The 23430-nt window shown below is 40.6% G+C and overlaps 2 protein-coding genes across 2 annotated transcripts; both read right to left on the bottom strand.

The window, feature by feature from the left end:
- Positions 1 to 681: 681 nt before the first annotated feature.
- PTP4A1 (protein tyrosine phosphatase 4A1) lies at positions 682 to 13067 on the bottom strand. The gene is made up of 5 exons (XM_089681317.1): positions 12935 to 13067; positions 6447 to 6539; positions 5534 to 5664; positions 4271 to 4345; positions 682 to 1939 (listed from the first exon to the last, which is right to left on the bottom strand). Exons 1-5 carry the CDS (start codon positions 13037 to 13039, stop codon positions 1822 to 1824), a joined length of 522 nt encoding a protein of 173 aa, XP_089537443.1. The 5' UTR covers positions 13040 to 13067; the 3' UTR covers positions 682 to 1821.
- Positions 13068 to 13338: 271 nt separating this feature from the next.
- LOC149459271 (uncharacterized) lies at positions 13339 to 23072 on the bottom strand. Its single transcript, XM_089681318.1, has 2 exons — positions 22784 to 23072; positions 13339 to 13479 (listed from the first exon to the last, which is right to left on the bottom strand). The coding sequence occupies exons 1-2, from the start codon at positions 22820 to 22822 to the stop codon at positions 13384 to 13386; spliced, it is 135 nt and encodes a 44-aa protein (XP_089537444.1). The 5' UTR covers positions 22823 to 23072; the 3' UTR covers positions 13339 to 13383.
- Positions 23073 to 23430: the final 358 nt, after the last annotated feature.

Here is a 23430-nt window from a genome sequence, read left to right as displayed (position 1 = left end):
TATTTACTTTTTTCAACACACTGCTATTAGTTTGAATACAACTGTACATAGCAGGATATGCACTGAATCGCATCACCAGCCATGAAGTCACCAAAATTATACCAACTATATGGGGACACTCCAAAACTGTTGAAATCTGAAACAAATCTAACATTTTAAATCTTAACAGAGCTTTAACCCTTGTTAATGTGGAAAAATGTGCCCTTGTGTTGAACGATCCACTGAACTTAGCATGTACTTTACACTGCAAGCCACTCACATATTTTAGCAGTGTAAACAAGGTATTAAATTGTAACAGTGCAGCTCACACAGCCCTATCTGGCAGATTTTTTTCTGCTACATTTCAGAAGATTTACAAGTTTCTTTCCTATCCCCATTCTGACTCATTGAAGAGAGCAGGGTGATTGATCTGCTTCAACTTCACCAAGTATACTGTGTACAGTAACAGCAGATGGTTTCCTGTGCTGCTTTCTCCTCCCAAGTTGGATATCTGCTGTAGGAGTGACTAGACCAGGGCACTATCAAGTCAAATTCAGATACCAGTCTGAACAAAATTTAGCCCAATTTATTAGTGAAAACAAGCTGCATACCTTTTCATCTTATTTGATGAGACTTCAGCTCTGAGGTATATCTATAAGAACAATGACAAACATTGGCTTTAAACAAAAACCCACACTAACAGCAGATTTAATATCCTTCTTTATTTAGATGTTTTTGCTTTCATACTACATTTTACAAGCTGGTGAACACTGGTAACTTTTCTCCCACAGTACTAACACCACACATTCCCAAGACAGTATAAATATATGATTGAGCTAACATTAATACAGAACACCTTTTTTTTAATAATCAATTACATATTAAAACAAATCAAGTATCCAAATATTAAGTTACACAGCTCAAAAGGCATACAAAATATTACAGACATTAAGCTCTGCCTTGGCAAAAGCAGAACCCTAGGGAAGGGTGAAATTAAATCAAAGCAAAAAAATGTTGGAAAACTGTCTGAATGTACAGTAAAAGAAAGGACCTTTAAGAATTCAGCAACGTTAAAGCATCTACAATTTTAAAAATATTTACGGAAGAAAAAAAGAAAAAAAAAGAAAAAAAAAAAGGGCATATTCTACACTTCCTGCACAAGACAAAGGCAACATTTTACTAGAAATAAAAACACTATAAAGGTCCTCCAATATCAAGATGCACGACAAGGTGCAAACATTAAATTCAGATAGTAAGGCTTTGTCTGGAGAATTACTATGTGGTCTGTGTGCTTCTATAGAACAGAAAGGTGTATATGGCATTAAGCCTACTTAATGTCTGAACGATTGGCAATTTAGGAAAGGGGAAAAAAAAAAAAAAAAAAAAAGTCACTTGTACACCATAGATGGGTGCAAGTCCTGACATTGTGGAAGATGTAAACATACAGTGAGCAGCCAGCAAATACTGAAACCTCTTTTAAACCTTGCCAGAAACTGACAAATTGCACAGGAAAGTGAAGTTGTGAGGTGTGCCAAGTCTTTTGGCATTGTGTACTTTATTAGCGAACACTAGTCTTAGTAAACCAAAAATGACAAATTTTTGAACTGCATGATTATACAGAATTAGGAGGGACATCAATTAAAAACACAACAAATACGCAAATTCAAGCTCAGTTACATGATTACTTCACTATTTGACATCAGCAGTTTTGTAACCGCTATGGGCAGTGACCTACACATTTTCCAAAGCATTACTTGACCTAAAAATCATTAAACTAGGTGTTAGCATTGGATCTTGTCCAGGTTTGCATTTCTCATTCAGTTTTCTGAAGCCAGAAATTTTCTACTGAATGCAACAGTTATTCCGATGACCATTGGAATCTTTAAAACGTAGCCGCATCTTCGGACGATACTTCTCCAGATAGAGCAGCTGCTTGCTATTAAATGCACCACGGCGCTTTCTGTTAAAGGAAGAAAATAGTTAACACAAAACCAGACTGGATTAACAAGAAAAAAAAAACAAAAAAAACAAAAAAGCCACCACAACATTAAGTGAAGGAAAGAACACTACAAGAACTAGGGTCTTGAGCATTTTAATAGCCAGTTTTCTTCATTTTTGATGAGAATTAAAAAAAAAAAAAAAAGGCAGTCACTTTATAATCAGGGTACATTACCCACTTGGTTACTAAACACAGATACCGCAATATTTACATAATTGACTTAACTGGACAGATTGAAACCTGCCTCAATCACCAATGTTCCTTTCAAGATTAAAAGCAACAACATCTCTCTCCATTTAAAAAAAAAAAAAAAAAAAGAACCCACGATGGAACACATCTTACCAAGAGTCAATAAATGAATTGTTCAGTACATTGCAATAAAATGTTACATTTAATACATTAACCGCTTCCAGACTACCCTATAGCAGAAGTACTGCTACAGGGCAGCAGGAATCACCGGGTCCTGGCTGGAACTCTGATCGCTGGCAGAGCAGACAGGGGAGAGGTCTGTTGAAATACAGATCTCTCCCAGGGGTCAGGTCAGCACTAGCAGGCTGCTTGTGCAGAGCAATAAAAAGCTCATCTACATAGTAAAACCACACATAGTTAACCCCTTCCTGCCCTGTGTCAGTGCTTTTTATTAGCACTGAACACTATTAGTGTCACTGGGGATGTCAGTGGCAGTTAGTTCCCACCCAGTGTCAGAATTCCCCCAATAAGTTGCTGAACATACATACACCATTTGTAGACACTATAACCCACGTAAACAAATTTACACGTATTGGAATTAATATTTCAATATTTGCATATACCTTCCTAAACATTGACAGGTTTTTACCTGAAGTGGTCAAAGCAGCCCAAACAAAATGCATAAATGGAGCACAGGGCAAGGTAAAATTATACTCTTGTACAAAAAAGAAAAAAAAAGAAAAAAAAAAAAAAAAAAGACTCATTTGGTTTGCAAATATTAATATTCTAAACTACCAGCAAGAAGGAGTCTGATTCTCTTATCTTAACTTTTTCTTTACTCTATATGATTGCGTCTTTTTGAAATGTACACTTCAGTTGTGCCTTGTTACTTTTTTTTTTACACACAGTTTGAAGCTGTAATGTCATTTTACAGTCTATTTCTTGAAAAATAAAATAGTTTGTAAAAAGTTCAACACAGTGTTTTATAAATTGAGTAGGAGATCAGTCCCCTTTTCTTAGGTCAGCCACAGGAGAATTATTGTAATGAGGTAGGGTCACAAAGATAGCAATAAAGGGAAATTTAATCCAAACCGAAAGAAAAAAATTCATAAAAATAAAAAACCTATATTCCGAAGAGCTAACCCTAAAGAACACTCTTGCACCTAGAAAGATCCCTCTTGGAAGCAGAGTCTACCCAAGGCCAAATCAATTATCACTGGATGTGGGCAACACTGTTGGCACCCTCTCAGCTTAAACTATGATTTGAATAAGCCACAAAAAATAAGAATATCAAAAACAGTGACTGCATCTGACTACAATTACTGTTCAGATGGTCACAGGTATAGCAGCCATTAGGGCAGCTTCCACCATCTACTTAGCATGGATAGGAGAACCTATTCATCTTTAGTATGCAGGGCTGAACAAATGAAATCTTAAAAGTGCATGGCTAGCTTTAACCTATCCCTGCAGAGTTGCAGAGAATACATTATTCCTCCCAGAGAGAACACACACTAGTGGGAGTGTTATCCTAGGCTGACCTACAAATTTGCTTGTGTCCAATCTGTCTGTAGCCAGCAATATAACCTCAAGGCTAAATACTGTATCCCTAAACTGACTAGGGAAAAAAAAAAAAAACAAAATCAATAGAAATAGCAATAGCTGCTTTAGAATGTGAAACTTGCATGTACATGCGATCCTTTAAAAAAGGAATTTAACCAGGCCTCCAGTATTTATGGTAAATAATTACTTATGCTAGGTTCATATTATAAGGAGCGCTCCTTGATTTCACCGATTTAATTGTGATAACTACACACAGTAAGAATGCCTATATGTTTAACATACAGGAGGATAGAAAAAAAAAATTGTTATTCAAAATTGGCATAAAACTTTTTAAAATCACAGAAACTGTGCAGCATATGTTTGCAGTACTGCCTGACAGTGCACACTTGGAAATATGCTGGTAAAAATGGGAAAACTTGCATCAACTGCTTCCAGACTTTGGCATTATGCCTGAAAAATGCACAATATTCACCAACAGACTACAGTGCCCTTGCTTGTATGCGTGAGCAACTAGCTTATAACCATAGAGCAGCACAAACTTACTGTCTTATAAATTGAACCGCATCTTCATATTTCATCCCACATTCAATGAGTGCAAGGGCGACAAGTACTGGAGCTCTGCAAAAGAGTTAAATAACCCACTGAAAATGTCACAATGTTGGTAAAAAAACTTCATTGTAATACTAGCAGTGCTAATTAATTTTAGGTTCTAGACATAAACCGGACTTAGCCAATCTGTGCTGGTATCATTTTACTTTAGGTTAAAAAATGTTGTACTACTAGCAGACTACAGACATAGGTCGGCAAACATTTTAAAGCATTTTCTGCAGCTTCATCTATGACACCAGCATTAAGTGTACAATATTATGAGCACAAATATGGTTACTAGTTTTTGGGCTGCAAACTGTAAAAAAAAGTGCCAAACCATGTATACCTCAGGCTAAAAATTACATTTTCCATAAATTTTTCTTCAAAGGGTCAGTTGACTCCATGTGGTATGATTCCAATAAATGGGCTGAAAGAGCAGGCACTACTTTCAAAAAACGCACTGCATCGCATGGTACTATGCGATCCAGCACAGGAAAACACTACTTCTGTTCTGGGTTTGGGGGTGTTCGAATTATAGTGACACCCACAGCAGATTGCACAGAGGCGCATTCAAAAATGACACTTTATGTGCAGATCAATAACTGATGTATATTGACCATGTGTATAGCGTTCAAGATTTTGAAATGTGCCTGCAAATGCCATTTTAAGTCGTACACAATATCATGCCAATGTTAATGCATGAATAAATGCCACACAACCTATAAATTCCATGCCAAGTTATAAGAGACCAATGTGAAAACAATATTGTTCCATTGCTCCCAGTATATAGCAGACAAAATTTAGTTACTGAAAACTGTATACAGTAGGAAACGTTTAAGGGTTTTACAGGTCACAATGGTGTCACTTAGTAGGTGTGAGTTTTTGGTGTCCATGCATTGTGGAGGAAGAAGGATCCCAATGAAAAAAAACAAACAAATTTGGTAGTGGTGCATTAAAAACCCTTAAATGTGTTGTGACAAGTCATTTCCTCAGAAAAAAAAAAAATCCCCACCATGTACATGTGTGCACAAGTTCCCTACAAAATGTTTTTTTTTCCGCCAAAACATAAGACATACTACACATTGCAGTGGAAAAAAAATAAAAATTCAGTGTAAAAAGGTAATGTTTTAAGTAGTAAAAACAGACAAGACATGTATAGACATATAGCCTAAATGAAAGCATTTTTCACACATACCAGGATTCCCCCACACAGCTTACCTTCCAAGTCCAGCAACACAATGCACAGCAATACAGCAGCCAGGTTCTTCACGGAATTTAGCTTTAAGGAGGTTTAGCCAATCATCTACAATCTGACTGGATGGTGGGGCTCCGTCATCAAAAGGCCAGTCCTTGAAGAGAAAAGAAACTCAGATCCTAGAACTTCGCAGGCCAGAACTTTATAGGTATTTTTAGTGGACAAAATAAAGAGGGCTTTGCATTATAGGAGTGGGATATTCTGTAAACATACAATTCCAGATAAATATGCGCATGCGCCCCAATTAGTACTGATTGTCTAGATACTACATTTCTTTTGGTGCAGTCGCATACTGTAGAGTGAACTACAATTTTCCTCTCAGTCCCATAAATCTCAGGTTTCAGACATCACTGAAGCCCAAATCCAGAGAGTGCCAAGATGGTTTGGTCAGCAGACCCATAACCGCTGGCCGTTTCAACCAGTCAGCATACGTCTTTCCTGAAAGGCAGCAGTGCGTTTCACACAAGCTCTTAGTTTCAGATAGGAGGTGACGTTCTTAAACATTTCACTTCCATTAAACACGAGGGTACAAGTGTACATCGCTTAGATAAAATTGAACCTTTATGCACATTATAAAATTGCAAGAGCCAAACAAAAAGGAAAAGCTCTTAAATATTCTGTCAGTGTCTGACCTTATTTAATTGACGATCCCACAGGCAGTCTCCCATCTATCCATAGCTATGTTGGGGTTACTAAAGTCCTTACCATCCTGTAAGTTTAGCAAACATTTGCTCAGCAGATATGCAAAGAAAAATACCAGTGGAAAAAAGCAGAAATGTACTATGTGTTCTGCAGTAACACTTGGGGGGGGGGGGGGAGAATATAGAATCAGACATTTGACACTTCCTCAAACAAACATTCTAGTCCCATACTTACCAGCACCTGAATTCCTTCTTTTTCCACTAAAGCAGTGTCATAAGTAGCTTCACAAACTCTCACCACCGTAGTAACACCATACTTTTTAAGTTCCTGTGAAACAAAACAAATTGTAGTCAAATAAACCAGCCAAGCAACTAGATGTTCAGAAATGGCAGTGCCCACAAGTCTCTGGAGAAATGTTAGACAGAATGAATGTGCCCTTTTAAAATTCAGAAGAAAGGGTACCCTAAGCTGCAGATTACCTTTACTGGCTAGAGTGTGCGGTCTTTTTTTACCATTAAATACAGGCTAGTTGACAGGCTAGGGCGCAGCCCGATTATGGTAAGTGGATTAGTGTTAGCCTTCCTTGCCCTGCTCCTATTATACCTGTCATTAGGCACACGCTTGCACTGCATTAACAACATTGAAGCAACATGCAGCTGGCAAATAGAGCTTGTCATACATGCCATTTCTTCAAAGGATTTATATGTGAGCACTGCAGGAATTGTTTATAGTATTTGATTTGTGCTGCTTTTGGCATATTAAGGCTACATGCACACTAGTTTCTCTTTTGTAACGTGCTAGTATACAATGCATACTAGTACATGCCATTACATGCAGGGGGAGGTTTATTTACAGCCTTTACTTCCGCTTTAAAAACAGAGCACCAGGCTGAGATCCGAAGATGACACGTCCAAATTGAGGAAGATCTAAGCAATGTTTAGTAGAAAACCTACACAGGAATGCAGGGCAAGGGGGTTTCTGAAGACCATAGATATAGCAGGAACACATCCACTGAGGGTACATTGAAGGCCAGTCACTGGTAAAAGAAAGGCTGAAACCCAAGGGCAAGTGTTCCCTAAGATTGTAGTACAAGTTCTTCATCCCTCTGGTCACCACGGAACATACCTCCATGGGCAATTAGCCATCACTACACACAGCCGGTGCAATTGTCCACAGAGTAGGATGTTGGTTCACTTCTTCCCATTTTGTGAAAAAGGTGAACACTAAGCCTTCTTTCCTTGCACCATGCATAAAAAGCCTTCCACATGCGATAAATCTTACGGGACTTTGCTTTCTGTGCTTAGAGCAAGTTGGGAATAACTGAATCAGACTCCTATCCTTTAGGACTTGCAATTAAACAGCTAGATTGTTAATCCAGGGATGAGAAGGATAGGATGGGAATTGGGCCAGTAAATCTGTTTGAAAGTGGCCGAGCCTGGTCTGCACTTAGTCAGTACGTTTGTTAACCATGATCTTCTGGGCCATTTGGTGCAATGAACCCCCAGGACTCCTTCCTCCATCTTGTGCAGCAGTCAAGGAAAGTTCAGAAGGAAGGCATAAGACAGTTGGAATGTAGTCCAAGAAATTACCAGGAGCATCTACTGCTCAGGTTAGATCTATGGTCTTTGCTATAAAATGTGTTCATCTTATCTCTAGGCTCAATGTCTGGTCTTACTATTCATTGACGGCTTAGAAAAACCATCTTCCAATTGCCCACTCCCAGAATGTGGACTGCTGAGAGCCAGAATGTCATGCTTTGTATACACAATGAGAGTATCGGATAAATGAGCGTCCTTTTTCTGCATGCCAGTCTATTGAAAATGAATAGGTTACTAAAATTACAAAAAGTCTAAGACCGATTAAAATTTAAGAAGGGATGTCATTTATGGTTTTGTTTGAGCATGCACGTCTTAGTCACACGATTTTTTTTTTCCCATACAAGTACTATACTAAATTAGGCAAGAAAAGTTTGAGAAAAATTTCTGCGCTTGTCCCTTTGGATATTTTTTCATGAACTGTTGTAATTGCCTCTTGAAAGCAGAGTAAATGATCAGATTTTTTATATTTTTTTTTATTGTTTTATAGATAACAGTTAATATACCGTTGAGTTTATCCAGGTCCATCAATGTGAATATATTATTTCTCGGAAGATTTTTCATTATTTCTTTATTTTTTATTTATTTATCCCCATTTTATTCTGTTTCATATTTATATCTGGAGGAGTGTGATATATTTTACTATATTTACTATGCTATATTATAATTATGGTGCTGACCTCCATATTATGCTTACTCTATATACACCCCTGTATTAATTATCCTGATTTTTGTTTACATGCATACCTTATATTTATTGTTACCCTTACTCCATTGTGGTTTAATCTACTACATTTTTGTCATCGCAATGTTATGTTGGTGTATTATGTTTTTATTCTTATTTTTATTGTTTGTATTTCTACTTTTGTTTGATTTTATCTTTTGATGATTGGATTATATTTATATCACTGTATATGTATTATATTTTATATTACTAATTGTATCCTGACAATTTATCATTCAGGTTAGTCCTCTCGGACATCCCATCTTTGATGTCCTAAAGGGTTTTTTCTTTTTAATTTTCTATTAATCATACTGTTTTTTTTTTGTTTTTTGTTTTTTTATACATACTGACAGTATGTGTAATAAGGTCTTTTGTAAGCATACATTGTCATTAGAATGCTCTTTATATTAACTTTTATTGCCCCATCAGCTTGGGAGATTAGGATCCTCCGCCTTTGGCAACCCTCATCGTTTTCCCTGCTGAACTGCAGAGAAATACACTTATCAACAGTATATGTTGACATCTGAATACCACCAACAAAATGGTGCCAATAGGCGCACGCACCTACATAGGACAATACAAGGGGGGGGTGCTTGGAAGAATCTCGCACAAGGGGGTGCATAGTTATAGACAGTCTGATCCCATCAATATTCTGGAACTTCGTAGTTGTAAATCCTGTGGATCATATTTCCCCCCCCAACAGGGTGTGCATTGCACTCACTCCTAGATTGTAAACTCCAAGGAGCAGGGTTCTCCTATCCCTCTTGTATTGAACTGTATTGTCTCCCGTTATATTGTAAAGTGCTGAGCAAACTGTTGGCACTATATAAATCCAGTATAATAATTATAACATCTGTCATTCTCATGGCTCGTTAAAGGAAAGACTTTCTCCAACTGCAGGGCAGGATTGGCTCCACCACGTCAATGGAGTCCTTCGCTTGACTGGAAAGAAGCACTGGCTGATACAAGGATTGGATCTGCTTGTTGCACACCTTCAAAAAAGTCAGATTAAAATGGATCTGGATTGCAATTGGGCAAAGGGAACCCTCAAACAGAAGTGAATTGAGTGGCGGAATTGTGACATGACAGCACCATAGCTGATCCTTAAAGAGGCCATCTTCCCTCAATAGACCCAAGCACTCCAGACAATGAGGATTGGAGAGCAGACTTTGGAAAGTGGATTATAAGTGTTTAAGACAAAATGAATGGTCCAATGGACTCTGGTAGACAAAGTCCTATCTGAGGAATCCTTCAGCAAGAGGTCAACCAGGTAATCACTGGCATGTTTTGGATTCAAAGTCCGATAAGCAGTTCCGTGATCACGCTGGGTACAGGGGAGAGCCCAAATGGCAGTGCCAAAAACTGAAGTACTGCCCTGTGCTCAGCAAAACACAGGAAGATTTCAAGTGATGAGAAGTAAAGACAGATCTGGTAAATTCTGCAATTTTGTAAGATAAAGAAATCAGTTGAGCAATTCAAGTCCAGTATTAGGTAAATTCAATTTTGAGAACTGAACAGGTTTGACCAGAAACCTTGAAAAACGTTTCTAAAGAAAACAAGTGCAAGGCAGACATCAAATCTGCCTTCTTCCTTTGGTGAATTGCAAGGAGGGGACAATAGAAACTACTTTGTACCCTTCAGAGAGGACATAGGACCCAAACCTCCAGGTCATTCCTGAGCCAGCCTAAAGCAGACACCAGACAGACATTCACTCCCTCAAAAGGGGGTGCCCATTCATTGTGAAGAGGGCTTCTGAGAAGGCTTGGTGGGCTAGGACTTGAAACACAAGTATTAAAGCCTTGGTTCTGAGGCTGGTTTCTTGGAAAACAAAATATTCCTTATTTTGAGTAGAGGTAGAAGCCACAGGGGTATGAGACTTGGGTATTTTCTTGTGGAGAAGGACTAACTGCCTTCATGAGTTTGTCAAGGGATTTCACACTGAAGAGTTTGCCATTAAAAGGACATGCACAGACAACATTTCTTATAGCATACTCAGCAGAATCTTTAAATCAAAATCCGGCGAATGCACACAGATTCTTGAGCCATGTCAGACATTTTCAACAGCATCAACACAACATGACCAATGGCATCAGCTGTACTTATAGGAGAGTAAGGTCTAGAACAGGTTTATGGTCTGTCTTAACTTAGAAATAGTCTGGAAAATTGACATGGCAGAAATTGCTGGCTGCAGGGCTGAATCTAAATGAGCAAATAATGTCCTTTTAATCCTTAATGGGGGTCTAAAGTGAAGGGGGGGCGCAAACCATTTCTTGCATTTTTTCCATTACAGCTTTCCGAGTTGTGAAAGACCACCTCAAACCATGTATTTTCAGAAGCACATGACCAGCAGAATAAAAAGAAAGTGCGTGTATATTATGGGACCTTTAAAAATTAGTAGCAAATGTTTATCAAAGCAAAAAATTTTGCTGAATACACTAAAATAATCAAATTTTGCAAAATTCCTGCTAAATAGATTGAAAAATAAAACATTTCTGAAAGTTTGCATGCATGGGACCAAAGCACACATTTGCCTATGCCACCAACACTGGGGGTGATGCTTTGCTACACATCCACAGCACAGTTGACCCGGCTTGTAGCGATGCTGCCTTCTAAATTCAAGTCTGCGGAAGAGTCGGCTTACAGACCTGGCCTGCTGGTAGCAGTACTGTAGGTCTGTACAGACCTGGCAGTGAAAGTTGAAAAGGTAAACTCCCCACAACCTATCCAACCTCCTGAAAAAGGAAGATCATTGATCACATAAAAACTCAACTTGCTGGATCCAAAACAGCGTGGCTTTACCGACAACGGATCATGTCAGACTAAATTCGACTGTATTTGACGACTAGATTGCCAATGTTTTGGACCAAGGTGGTGCTGTGGACATAGCATATCATGATTCCAGCAAGGCATTTGATATAGTTCCACATAATCATTGCATACAAAAGTTGCACCAAGCTAGGACTTTAAGGACCCATTCACACACTTGTGCAACATGGAACATGAAAGCTCACATTCAGTATTAAAATGTGCTATTGTTTGACAGGTGCGCTAAAGTGCCATTCATTCTAAATGGTCCCCAGTTACATTAGGTGCTACTTTACTATCTTACTCAGCCAGCCCTATTACCATTTTAGTGTGGCTCCGTTTTTGATGTGATGTGGAGACCCTTGTGTCCACTCCCAAATGGCTGCATCCCTGTGTTAATGCACACAGCCCTCTGGCAAACCACCCCCTGCATCCTTCAAGCTAATTGAGGGACTGTGGCGGTCCATAAACACCCCCCCACTGGCAAGTGACTCCCAGACGATGTTCAGGAGGCTGCGCTGAGGGACCCAAGGCTGGTACATACAGAGATTAACAATTGTTACCTTACATGCAGTAAATTGTATGCTTGGGCAAGTTTTCTTAGGGCTTAGAAGTCATTTAACAAAGGTTAGGGAGCAATACTACTTTCAAACTTATTGCATGACCATTACGTTGTAAGAGTAACCAAAAAACAACCACAGCTGACTTTAATGAGGCAGCTACCTCAACAAGGAGCTCTCATTTCCCCTGGCAAAAGAAAACTTTTGGGCTGCATTTGTAAACTAATCTGACTCTGGACAGGTATAGCTCTGACAATGGGCGCTGCTCGCTCTGCAAAATAGTTATTGATTTGGGATATTCACACGATCCAATCTTGACAAGATTTTCCCAGCTTACATTAAAAGGTTTAACCTGGTGCATTAAGCTGGCCATACATTATACAATTTTCCTTTAGATTTACCAAAAAGAATAGGTCAAACCTAAACACTTTACATATGTATCCACTTGCACGGCAGTTGAACAAAAATCTAAAGGAGTTTGCCTGAAAAGGCAAGTTTAAACCAGGCTATGCAAGCAACATCAGAACACAGACGTGTCAAAGACTGAAGATACAAGAACGTAGTTTTTTTTCCCCCTTGATCATTAAATTAAAGTAGCTTGCTAAAATCAAGTTGTGATTCCAAGGACTACCTGCAAAGATAAACTGTTACCCTTTCCTGCTACTGTTTGACGTTCCTGGTAGCGATTGTGAAGTCTTCCAGCAGGGACCTCACTGTATTACAGGGGGGTTCTTTGGCAGGAGAGCAGTGATCTTTCCAGGGAACCCCCGATTTACAATTAGATTTTTACAGGGTTTTTTTTTTTTTTTTTTTTTTTAACGGGTCAATTCACACCATGACATCCTTGTTTAAATACATGGGCTACCAACACTCAAGTAAAACATTTTTGCAACGCAGCACAAAACACACTGGTGTGTTGCCGTGTAAGACATATGTGCTTTCTTAGCACATCACAGAGCCATTGACAAGCCCAAAGCCCATTGAGACAGGCTCCAAGACATTGTGCCAAACAGAACCAATAATAAAGATTTGACTTACCTCTATGAATTTGTTTAAGGTTGCATTGGTGGGGTTGTGAGTAATAAGAAATCTCATGTTCTTGTAGGTTATCTCCACAGGAGCTGGGCGGTTCATTCGGGCCATTTTTATTAAAGAAAAAAAATCGTGCAATACTCAAAAGCGAATAAAAACAAAAAGTTAATCTGAAAAGAAATGTTAAACTGAAGTCAACTTCACTCTACTCCACATAAATTTCTCAGTGCTTGCGTTGATGGAAGCAATGGATGTGAAATGAGCCTCCCCACAAGTAGCAAATCTTCAATCCAGTAATACCGAGGCAAAAGAAATGCAGTGCACTGAGGTTTACCCCATCCAGATATCAGCCCCTTACATAAAGTGCGCTGCCAAATAAATCCAACACTTCGTGAACAAGTTGACCGCTCTTAGGGGGGTTTCTTGGTGGAGTAGTAATGAATTTCTTCTACAGTTCACTTGTCTGCATATAGGGCATGCTGTGCCTGGCAGTAGTCTCCACTGCCCTTCAGAAACTCCATAAATGTGTGACCAAGAACACCACAGAACTGCTGTTGAAAGAAAAAGAAATATGGAATTAGCATTAGGTGAATGCTTGGCTAAATGAAAGCATTATCAGAAATCAGTACAGAAGATAAATCTAGAGCAATGCCAAAAACCTGAAGACTTACATTTAGAATGGAACACCTAACTTTTCCAATCCAAACAGCAACTCTTATGGGCCTTGTTTATCAGATTAACTGAAACAATGGTCTACTGCCAAATTAAAATGTCGAGAACAAGATGGTAAGGCTGGAAACATACAAGCCTTATATAGGCCATACATGGGCACATTTTGAACAAATGTGCTTTAGAAAATCAGAAATTGTGCATTTTGGAATCCGATTGTGCCACCATTTTTTTGGAATTTGACCAACCAAGCCTTCAATTTTACCTCATGTTGCTACAGGAACGAATGTGGCTGGGAATAATCTTGTTTCTGGTTCACAGCCCATGCCCATTTCATTTTCAAATATATTTCTCGAACAATTCTCTATCATTGATTAGAAATTAGCTAAAAAAAAAAAAAAAGTAAAAAATTGGCCAAAGCCCACTAATGGTATGAAATTCGAAATAAAATTCTTACTTACAATTATCAAAAGAAAGGGCTTTCAGAATTCGACCAATGTATGGCATGCACTACACAAGAAACTGATGAATTAGGTCAAACACCTGCTAAGTGTCACAGGTTTATCGCTGGTGGAATTTGCTTCATATCATTTACCTCTCATGATCAGAGGTCTTTGAAGCCCAGAACAGCAACAACTCACTTTACTATAAATCTATGACCACGTGTCATCTTAACAGCAACTTCTGATAGATGTGAATCCATAGCTTTCTGCTGTAACTGTCCTTACCACTTGTGCCTTTTAGCACTAGAGTTTTTGGTTTGAACCCCAACAATGGAGTTTGCGTGTCACTGTGCTTAAAGTGGTATTAAGCCCAAAATAAAATATATTGCAGCTTGCCAATCCTAAGATCTGACCTTTTGACCACCGCATTGTCAGTCTGGGGGAGGGGAGTGTTAAATGTACGAGCAGACTTGGATATAGTAAAACTGAAGCAAAACTTCAGCTCACACTGCAGTTGCAATAGTTTTATCGTAGGATAACGGTTCTACGGGAACAAAAACTGATCATTGTGGGCTCTCTTGTCAATGGTAAACAGCTTGTTGCAACATTTGCTGGGCAGCTTATTCTGTTGAAATAGATGTGATAGCTGCACCATCTGGGGATGGTCAAAAAGTCTAAGAATTAGCAGCAAAATAAAAAAAAAGAAAAAAGTTGACTTGTTTGGTACCAATTTAAGTGGGCCCCCCCATAGTACACCAGTTTTCTCCCCAACACCAAAGACATGCTGGTAGGTTAATTGGAGTGTGTGGTGTGTTTGTGAGGTTGCGACCTTCAATTGTAAGATCCTTGAGGACAGGGACTGATGATAATGAGGACAGGACTGATGATAATGTACAATATTGTTAAGTACAATAGCCAATATAAAAAAAAATTCCCAAGCTTCTCACACCCAGAAGATACAGAGGCAAGTCTACAAATCAATGTTTATCTTAATATAAGATCCTGGCTGTACACATCTATATAGTAGGGGTGCACCTAAATTACGGCCGCCGAAACATATCAGCTGAAAACAGCCCTAGCGGGATTTTGCCAACAGGAAAAATTTAGCCGATACAGGTGACTGTGTGTACTGCAGATGTGAAGGGGGAGAAAGGCAGGAGAGGAGCAGTGTATACAGAGGATCCCTCACTGGCTGTCACTATGCCAGTGCCTGTATTTAAATACAATTGTTGGCTTTGTTTCTTCACTATAGCTCAGAGAATGAGCGGTCCCTTTTCCCAAGAAAAAAAAAAAAAAAAAAAAATGGAGCCTCCCCACCCCCAAATAGACATTTTTGGCTCGGTCTACAGCTACATGCATTTTTGGTATCTGTTTCGGCAACGGAATTTCTGTGCACCACTGCTATATAGTCTGCAAAGTGTACAATAAAATTGACATCTAAACATCCATAAGAGCCGTTGTTCATTCTGTACCTGCATTTGACTACAACAAAGCACACCTGTTTTGAAAACAAGGGAGAGAAAAAAACAAAACAAAAAAAAAAAAAAACAAAAAAAAAAAAAACACAAACACACCCATCCACAAGGACATTTTCTTTATCTTCTTTCCAAGATTGTTCTTTTTTTAAAAGAAATTGTGACTATGAACACTCAAATCACACCATGTGATTGTAGAGCGTTTAAATACCCAGCCTACACTTGCCATATCTTCAAAAGGTGAAGTGGTCTGTACACCATGAATAAGCCATTCCTAGGTATTAAGTGTCTGGAGCTGCCTGCAGATAGCCTATGTTCAGGGGTGTGGAAACTTTTGAAAAAAAAAATAAAAAACTACTTGTCCATGGTCTAAATTGGAGATCCAATCTACATATCCAGATTTAAAAAAAAAAAAAAAAAAAATTTTTTTTTTTTTTTTTTAACTAAAACCGTATTTAAAATCAAAGGAGATTTAAGGAGTGTCTGGGGCTTTTAAAAACAAAGGGGCTTTATGGCGACTTAAACATGTAATAATTTTAACATTGCGCCGTTTATCTCCTCCTCCTTCCCCTCCCTGCCCGTCTCCAGCACAGCACCCGGGCGCTAGCAGGGAGGGGAGAGACCTTGCAGTGTAATGAGCACCGATTGGGTTCTCATCAGGAAAGGGGAACATAAGGCTTATCCCTTTATCCCTTTCGCTGCCAGAGCCGTTTTTGCACAAGTTTTAAAAAATCATTTTAGGCCTGAAGATGACAACCCCCAAACATTATATATTTTTCTTAGTTTAGGGTATGGATAGCGCCACTAGAAAATACCTAATTAACCAAAAAATTTAATAAATCTATAAATAAAAGCAGCTGAAACCTCTCCCTCAAACAAGGTAAAAAGTGACAAAGAAAAAAGTAGCACTCTAACCAATTACAAAATCTCTTAAAGTGCATCAAAAGCTCAAAATATGATATTCATTGCAAATAAAAAAAAAAATCAAACTCATTTTATCAAACAAGTGAATTATCCAATACCAGAATTACAAAAAGTATACTCTTCAAAAAAAAAAAAAAAAAGTCATCTTAACCACTTGCCTTCCTGAGGATTTAACCCCCCTTCCTTACCAGGCCTCTTTTTGCTACTCGGTACTGCACTAATTCAAAAACGAAGTTTGTGTCCTTTTTTTCACACAAATAGAGCTCTTCCGGTGGTATTTGATCACCCGCGCACTTTTTATATTTTTCACGCTATAAACAAAAAAATCAAATTTTGAATAAAAACTATTTTTTACTTTCAGCTTTAAAAAATATATAGTAAATGCAAAGTAAATTATAAATTTAGGCCAAAATGTATTCGGCTACACGTTTTTGGTTAAAAAAATCCCAGTAAGTGTATATTTATTGCTTTGTGTGAAAGTTATAGCGTCTACAAGCTATGGTATAGATAATGGAATTTACACAGCTTTTGCTTTGACTGCCCATCACATTTCTTGAGGTGCTAAAATACCAGGATAGTACAAACAGCCTCAAATGACCTTTTCGGAAAGTAGATACCATAAGCTATCTGCTGAGGCATATTGAGTCCATGGAAGATTTATTTTTTTTCAGAAGTTTTTTTTTTTTTTACACAAAGTTGTCATTTAAATGATTTATTTCTCGCACAAGCCATGGATACATGTGGAATTACACCCCAAAATACTTTCTGCTACTTCTACTGAGTAAGGGGATACCACGTGTGAGACTTTGGGAGCTAGCCACATACAGGAGCCTGAAATCCAATGACCATTTCGAAACTGTGATGGGTAATGAAGTTACACACCTTCAGGCTTTCAAAGGCCCTGACATGCCAGGATAGCACCAAACCCCCCAAATGACCCCTTTCTGGAAAGTAGACACCCCAAGGAATTTAAAAAGGAGGCATGGAGAGTATTTTTCAGATCTCATTTTTTCTCACAAGGTTTTGAAATAAAAAAAAAATGTTTATTTTTTTTCCTTCATTTTCCAAAAACATGTGGCAACAAATGAGATCTGCAAAATACTTACCATGCTTCTTATCAAATTCCTTGGGGTGTCTAAAAAAGGGGTCATTTGGGGGGGTTAGGTGCTACACTGGCATTTCAGGGCCTCCGAAACTGATAGGTAGTCTGGAAGTGTATGTAATGAGGAAATAAAGTCCTTTAAAATCCTGAAAATGCTTATTGGATTTTGGGGTCCTGTACTTGGCTAGACTGCCAAAACGTCTCACATGTGGTACCCCCATACTCGGGAGAAGTAGCAGAATGTATTTTGGTGAGTAATTCCACATATACCCATGGCATGTGTGAGCAATAAATCATTTAAGTGACAATTTTGTGTAAATATTTTTCCAAAAACTTGTAAAAAATTAATTCTTCTATTGATTCAACATGCATTCAATGGTTTGGGGTGTCTACTTTCCAAAAAGGCGTCGTCTGGGGGGTGGGGGCGTTTTATGCCCAGCATTAGAAGTTTATGCCACACATTCACTCTTCTAACCACCTGAAGATCAAGCCTTTTCTGACATTCTGTTCCCATGAAAATAAAATCAGTATTTTTTGCTAGGAAATTAAGTTAAACCCCCAAACATGTATTTTTTTAAAGCAGATACCCTAGTGAATAAAATGGTGGGTACTACAATTTTTTATGGCACATAGTACTCACACAGCAATTTTTCAAAAGCAAATAAAAACACACCACACTTTTTACTTTTAATGCGCAAAACAATATATTGGCCAATTATTTGGTAAAATATAAAAGATAATGGTATGCTGAGTAAATAAATACCAAACATGACATGCTTTAAAACTGCGCATGCCCCGTGCAATGGCGACAAACTGCATACATTTTTAATATCCATAGGCAACGCTTTAAAAGCTACTATTTTAGATTTACAGAGGTCTAGTGTTAGAATTACTGCCCTTGATCTGACGTTCACAGCGATACCTCACATGTATGGTGCAACCGCTGTTTACATACCGCCACAGGGTCAATGCTTGTGCACACAGGTATGTGCGCATAGGAGGAGCAAGTTTTTTTATTTTTTCTTCATTTTTACACTGTACCTGTGCTAGTCACCGCACCGGCTTGTACTGCACTTATGGGACTCACCACGTCGCCAAGTCATACTGCAGTGCTGGCATTTTTTATTTATTTCAGGTACTTCTATAGTGCTGTCAATTCACGCAGCGCTTTACATACTGTATATATTGTACATTCACATCAGTCCCTAACCCTCAAGGGGCGTACAATCTAAAGTCCCTAATTCACATTCATACATGCACATATTAGGGCCAATTTAGACAGGAGCAAATTAACCTACCAGCAGGTCTTTGGAATGTGGGAGGAAACTGGAGTAGCCGGAGAAAACCCACACAAGCACAGGAAGAACATGCAAACTCCATGTAGGAGGTGCCATGGTTGGGAATCGAACCCATGACCCATTTACTGCAAGGCAGACATGCTAACCACTAAGCCACTGTGCCTCCCATTATACAGGATTTATGGCGCCAACAGTTTGCTCAGCGCTACAATATAACGGGAGACAATACAGTTCAATACAAGAGGGTTAGGAAGGCCTGATCCTGGGAGCTTACAATCTAAGAGATATGTGAAAGACCAGGATGTACTAGGCCACTAGTACTCGCCAGTTCACCAAAAGGTAGCGTGATACTAGTACTGGCACTCTGCTGCATATGAGAGTCATCAAAATTTACTGACAAGTGCTAACAGAGATCAGGCCTGATTCTGCGAACACTGCGGTTGTGTGCAGTGTATCAAGTGACAGTGACCTATTGACACTGCACTTGCTGGGGAAGAAGGGGGGGGGTAACCATAGGGGCTAAACAGGTGCTGGCAGGTGTCGGGGCTGATACCGCTAACGCTGTGCTTTTGGTGATGCTATACTAATGTGAATGCTGGTAAAATGCTGACCTGATCAAAGAAATTGATCCATTCAGACACTATACTAGCAACGGAGGTTTATTGTGCAAGAGCGTCTTCCTGGCAATCAAGGGGTTAAATGTGATGACTGGTGTACTGATGGGCAATCTGACACCATCTGGGAGGGGAGTGAACACCATGGGAGCGCGAAATATATATGTGTATACACACACACAATGTTGTGCACCCATACCGCTCTGTAGCAGTATTTCTGCTATAGGGCGGTTAGGAAGCGGTTACAGAAGCGGTTTGTGTTACGTCACTGCGTTACTTTAACTGACAATTGCGCGGTCATGCAACACTGCACCCAAATTAAATTTACACCTTTTTTCCCCACAAATTGAGCTCTCTTTTGGTGGTATTTGACAATTTTGAGAAAAAATATTAGACTTTTTGCTATAAAACATGTCCAGTAAAAAAATTGAATCAAATATTGTCAAAAATTTCAGCCAAAATGTATTCTGCGACATGTGTTTGCTAAAAAAAAGTCCCAATACATGTAAGCACTAAAGTGAGCCAGGCTTCTAGAATTTCAATAAGTTTATATTTTCTGGGCAGTGGGTGTTTGTGTGCTTCACTGTATTCACACAGTGCACAGCCATCCAGAGAAGTGTGCCTGGGCTGATAGGGAGGAGGAAACAAAACAGTCCTCCTCCCCGTCAGATGCTCGGTAATCACCGGCCGGGTGACAGCCGCGAATAGCGGTGTGGGTAGAGCGCTCACCCCCTACCTGGAAATGCAAAATCACGTGTACACACACACACGATGTTGCACACCCCTGCCACCCTGTAACAGTATATCTGCTATAGGGTGCCGGGAAAGCAGTTAACACATTCTGATTGCTACAATGAAATTCACTGCTATTAGGCTGGCCATAGACAGGCTGTTTATTGGCCGATAAATTAAAAAAAAATCAGTCGAAGCCGTTGCTGCCACAGATGTCTATGAAAAATGGCCATTTTTCGTGGATTCACCAGCATGATCGATAAAAAAATAAGATCCACGAAAAAGGGCCGACGGCATTGCCCCACTAACGGTGCGAATATCGATAAACAACCCGTCTATGGCCTGCATAAGGAACCATTTTAGTAAATGAAATCGATTGTTTTGTTGAGATTAGTCACAGCATGGTGATATGGCCATCATTGGCCCTGTCTGCATCATGTGACCACTCACAGCTAACAATTGTTAATCGCATGAATCAAAGCCATTGTTTACAACTGTCATGTCATCTGGTCACAGAAATCACATGCTACCGGCATCGTCCACCTGGAACGACAAAAGCCATGCCATCAAATTGCTATAGACTAGGCGGGAAGTGGTTAAAGGTCCAGCTGAAGACTAATCTGAAAACAGACACCCCCCCCCCCATTCTAAGACTAAAGCCCAAAATAGTCACCCCCCCAAATCCATCCACCCCCATTTCCAGAACAAATACCAAATCAGATGCAGACACCCCTCCCAAATTCCGAGACAAATCCACAAATCAGACCCTACTCCACCTCAGGCCAAACCCCAAATCAGACCCCACTCCACCTCCCAATTCTTCGTCAAATCCCCAAATCAGGCTGCACCCCCTTAACAGATGCCAAGAATTCTTCAAGTCAGACCCCACCCCTTCACAGATTCCAAGACAAATCCGCAAATCAAAGTCTCCTCCCCAATTCCAAAAAAATTCTCCAAATCAGACCACGCCCCCACCCCCTTTCACCGATTCCAAGAAATAACCCAAATCAGAGTCTCCCCCTCCAATTCCCCAAAACAGCCCCCCCCCCCTCCGATTCCAAGCCAATGCCCCAAATCAGACCCCCCCTCCGATTCCTAGACAATTCCCTAAATCAGACCATCCCCCTCTAATTCACCAAAATTGGACCCCCTCCCTGAACCAATTCAAAGACAATTCCCCAAATCGGACCCCCTCCCTGAACCAATTCAAAGACAATTCCCCAAATCAGACCCCCCCTCCGATTCCTAGACAATTCCCCAAATCAGACCCCCCCTCCGATTCCTAGACAATTCCCCAAATCAGACCCCCCCTCCGATTCCTAGACAATTCCCCAAATCAGACCCCCCCTCCGATTCCTAGACAATTCCCCAAATCAGACCCCCCCTCCGATTCCTAGACAATTCCCCAAATCAGACCCCCCCTCCGATTCCTAGACAATTCCCCAAATCAGACCCCCCCTCCGATTCCAAGACAACTCCCCAAATCAGACCCCCCCTCCGATTCCAAGACAACTCCCCAAATCAGACCCCCCCTCCGATTCCTAGACAATTCCCCAAATCAGACCCCCCCTCCGATTCCTAGACAATTCCCCAAATCAGACCCCCCCTCCGATTCCTAGACAATTCCCCAAATCAGACCCCCCCTCCGATTCCAAGACAATTCCCTAAATCAGACCATCCCCCTCTAATTCACCAAAATTAGACCCCCTCCCTGAACCAATTCAAAGACAAATGCCCAAATCAGACCCCCCTCCGATTCCTAGACAATTCCCCAAATCAGACCCCCCCTCCGATTCCTAGACAATTCCCCAAATCAGACCCCCCCTCCGATTCCTAGACAATTCCCCAAATCAGACCCCCCCTCCGATTCCTAGACAATTCCCCAAATCAGACCCCCCCTCCGATTCCAAGACAATTCCCTAAATCAGACCATCCCCCTCTAATTCACCAAAATTAGACCCCCTCCCTGAACCAATTCAAAGACAAATGCCCAAATCAGACCCCCTTCTGAAATGCGAAAGCGACCCCCCCCCCCCCTTCCCAACCGATTCCAAGAGAAATCCCAAAGCAGCCCTCTCCGGATAATCCCTGGCTGACTGCACTGCCTCTAATCCTCTATGAATGGCTTCATGTCTAACAAAGGACGCTCAATAACAACCGGGAGATGGAGGATTGAGGAGCCGTGAGCCCTCCTAGTGTGGACACTTCCCTGCTATGGAGGACAGAGATGTATAAAGCAACAGGCAGAGGGAGGCATCCGGCTGAGCGCTAGGGCGAGGTGCTGACCTCCAGAGGAGAGCGGACTGTCCAGACCAGACCTAACATGGTCCTGGCACTCCATCCCCCACACTGAGCTGGAATGGCTGAGCGATGCAACACGCCATGGAAATCACGGCCGCCCATCACCGCTATCACTGTGTCGCATCGAATGTGTGCAGATCCTATCAGCTGAAAATGGCCCCGGCAAGACACGAGACACCAGAAAATGGCAGAGCGCTGGCACACTACACAGGAGATCGCCTCGCACAGCCTACACATTGCAGCACCAATGGAACACGGACCTGCCGCCCACTCGTCACACACCGCCGTTATACTTACAGGGCTATGCTTACTCATTGAAGATTGTATCTTAATCATACAGCCGGTCCCTAGGAAGAATCGCTGGAGCAGCCAACGGGCGGGCGCTGATGGGGCATACAGCAGACGGCTGTCTCCCGTAGCTAGGGTGCGGTGTTGTGGGCTCCACAGACGGCTTGGACGCGGCCCCGACCTCCTCTCTCTGACTTCTCCTCAGTAACCAGTAAACAGCATGGGACGCAACGCACGCATACCATACAGCTACGCCGGCCTGCCTGCGTCACCCGACCGGGATTATATAGGAGCCGTGACGTGTCCTGTCCTTCCGCCAATCACCTTGCCATGGAATGGAAGGTGGGAGGGCTTACGGCGAGAGACGTGCTTCATTGACGTCAATCCGCTAAAAGCCGGTGCGAACCGGTTGAACAATCAAAGAACTCACGTCGGGAGTGTTGGGGGGGTGGATAATATTGGACGCGTAGTAACCACAGTAGGACTCTTGTGTCCTGTGATATTACTGACATGAATATACTCTTCCTCCAATTACTGGAATCCGTGCTGCCTCATAAACTGGATGGGGCGGGAGTGAGCTGGTTAGCGCCACGTTTGTTTGTGAAGAGCAGGCTGTGACAAGATTTTTCTTTGTCCTCTGTCTCACCTGACAAAGC

This window comes from Staurois parvus, unplaced genomic scaffold, assembly GCF_062004578.1.
Source record: "Staurois parvus isolate SC_StPar_1 unplaced genomic scaffold, SC_StPar_1.0 ptg000264l, whole genome shotgun sequence".
NCBI lineage: Eukaryota > Metazoa > Chordata > Amphibia > Anura > Ranidae > Staurois > Staurois parvus.
This window is presented reverse-complemented; position numbering and strand designations above follow the sequence as displayed.

Excerpts from the sequence above, each read along its gene's own strand:
- PTP4A1 (XM_089681317.1), bottom strand. The coding sequence starts at position 13,039 with ATGGCCCGAATGAACCGCCCAGCTCCTGTGGAGATAACCTACAAGAAC. Across the intron at positions 5,665-6,446 it reads AAGAAGGAATTCAGGTGCTG|GACTGGCCTTTTGATGACGG; the intron begins GTAAGTATGGGA and ends TTTCTCTTCAAG. Across the intron at positions 1,940-4,270 it reads GCGGTTCAATTTATAAGACA|AAAGCGCCGTGGTGCATTTA; the intron begins GTAAGTTTGTGC and ends TTCCTTTAACAG.
- LOC149459271 (XM_089681318.1), bottom strand. The coding sequence starts at position 22,822 with ATGATTAAGATACAATCTTCAATGAGTAAGCATAGCCCT. Across the intron at positions 13,480-22,783 it reads CAATGAGTAAGCATAGCCCT|CAGTTCTGTGGTGTTCTTGG; the intron begins GTAAGTATAACG and ends TTCTTTCAACAG.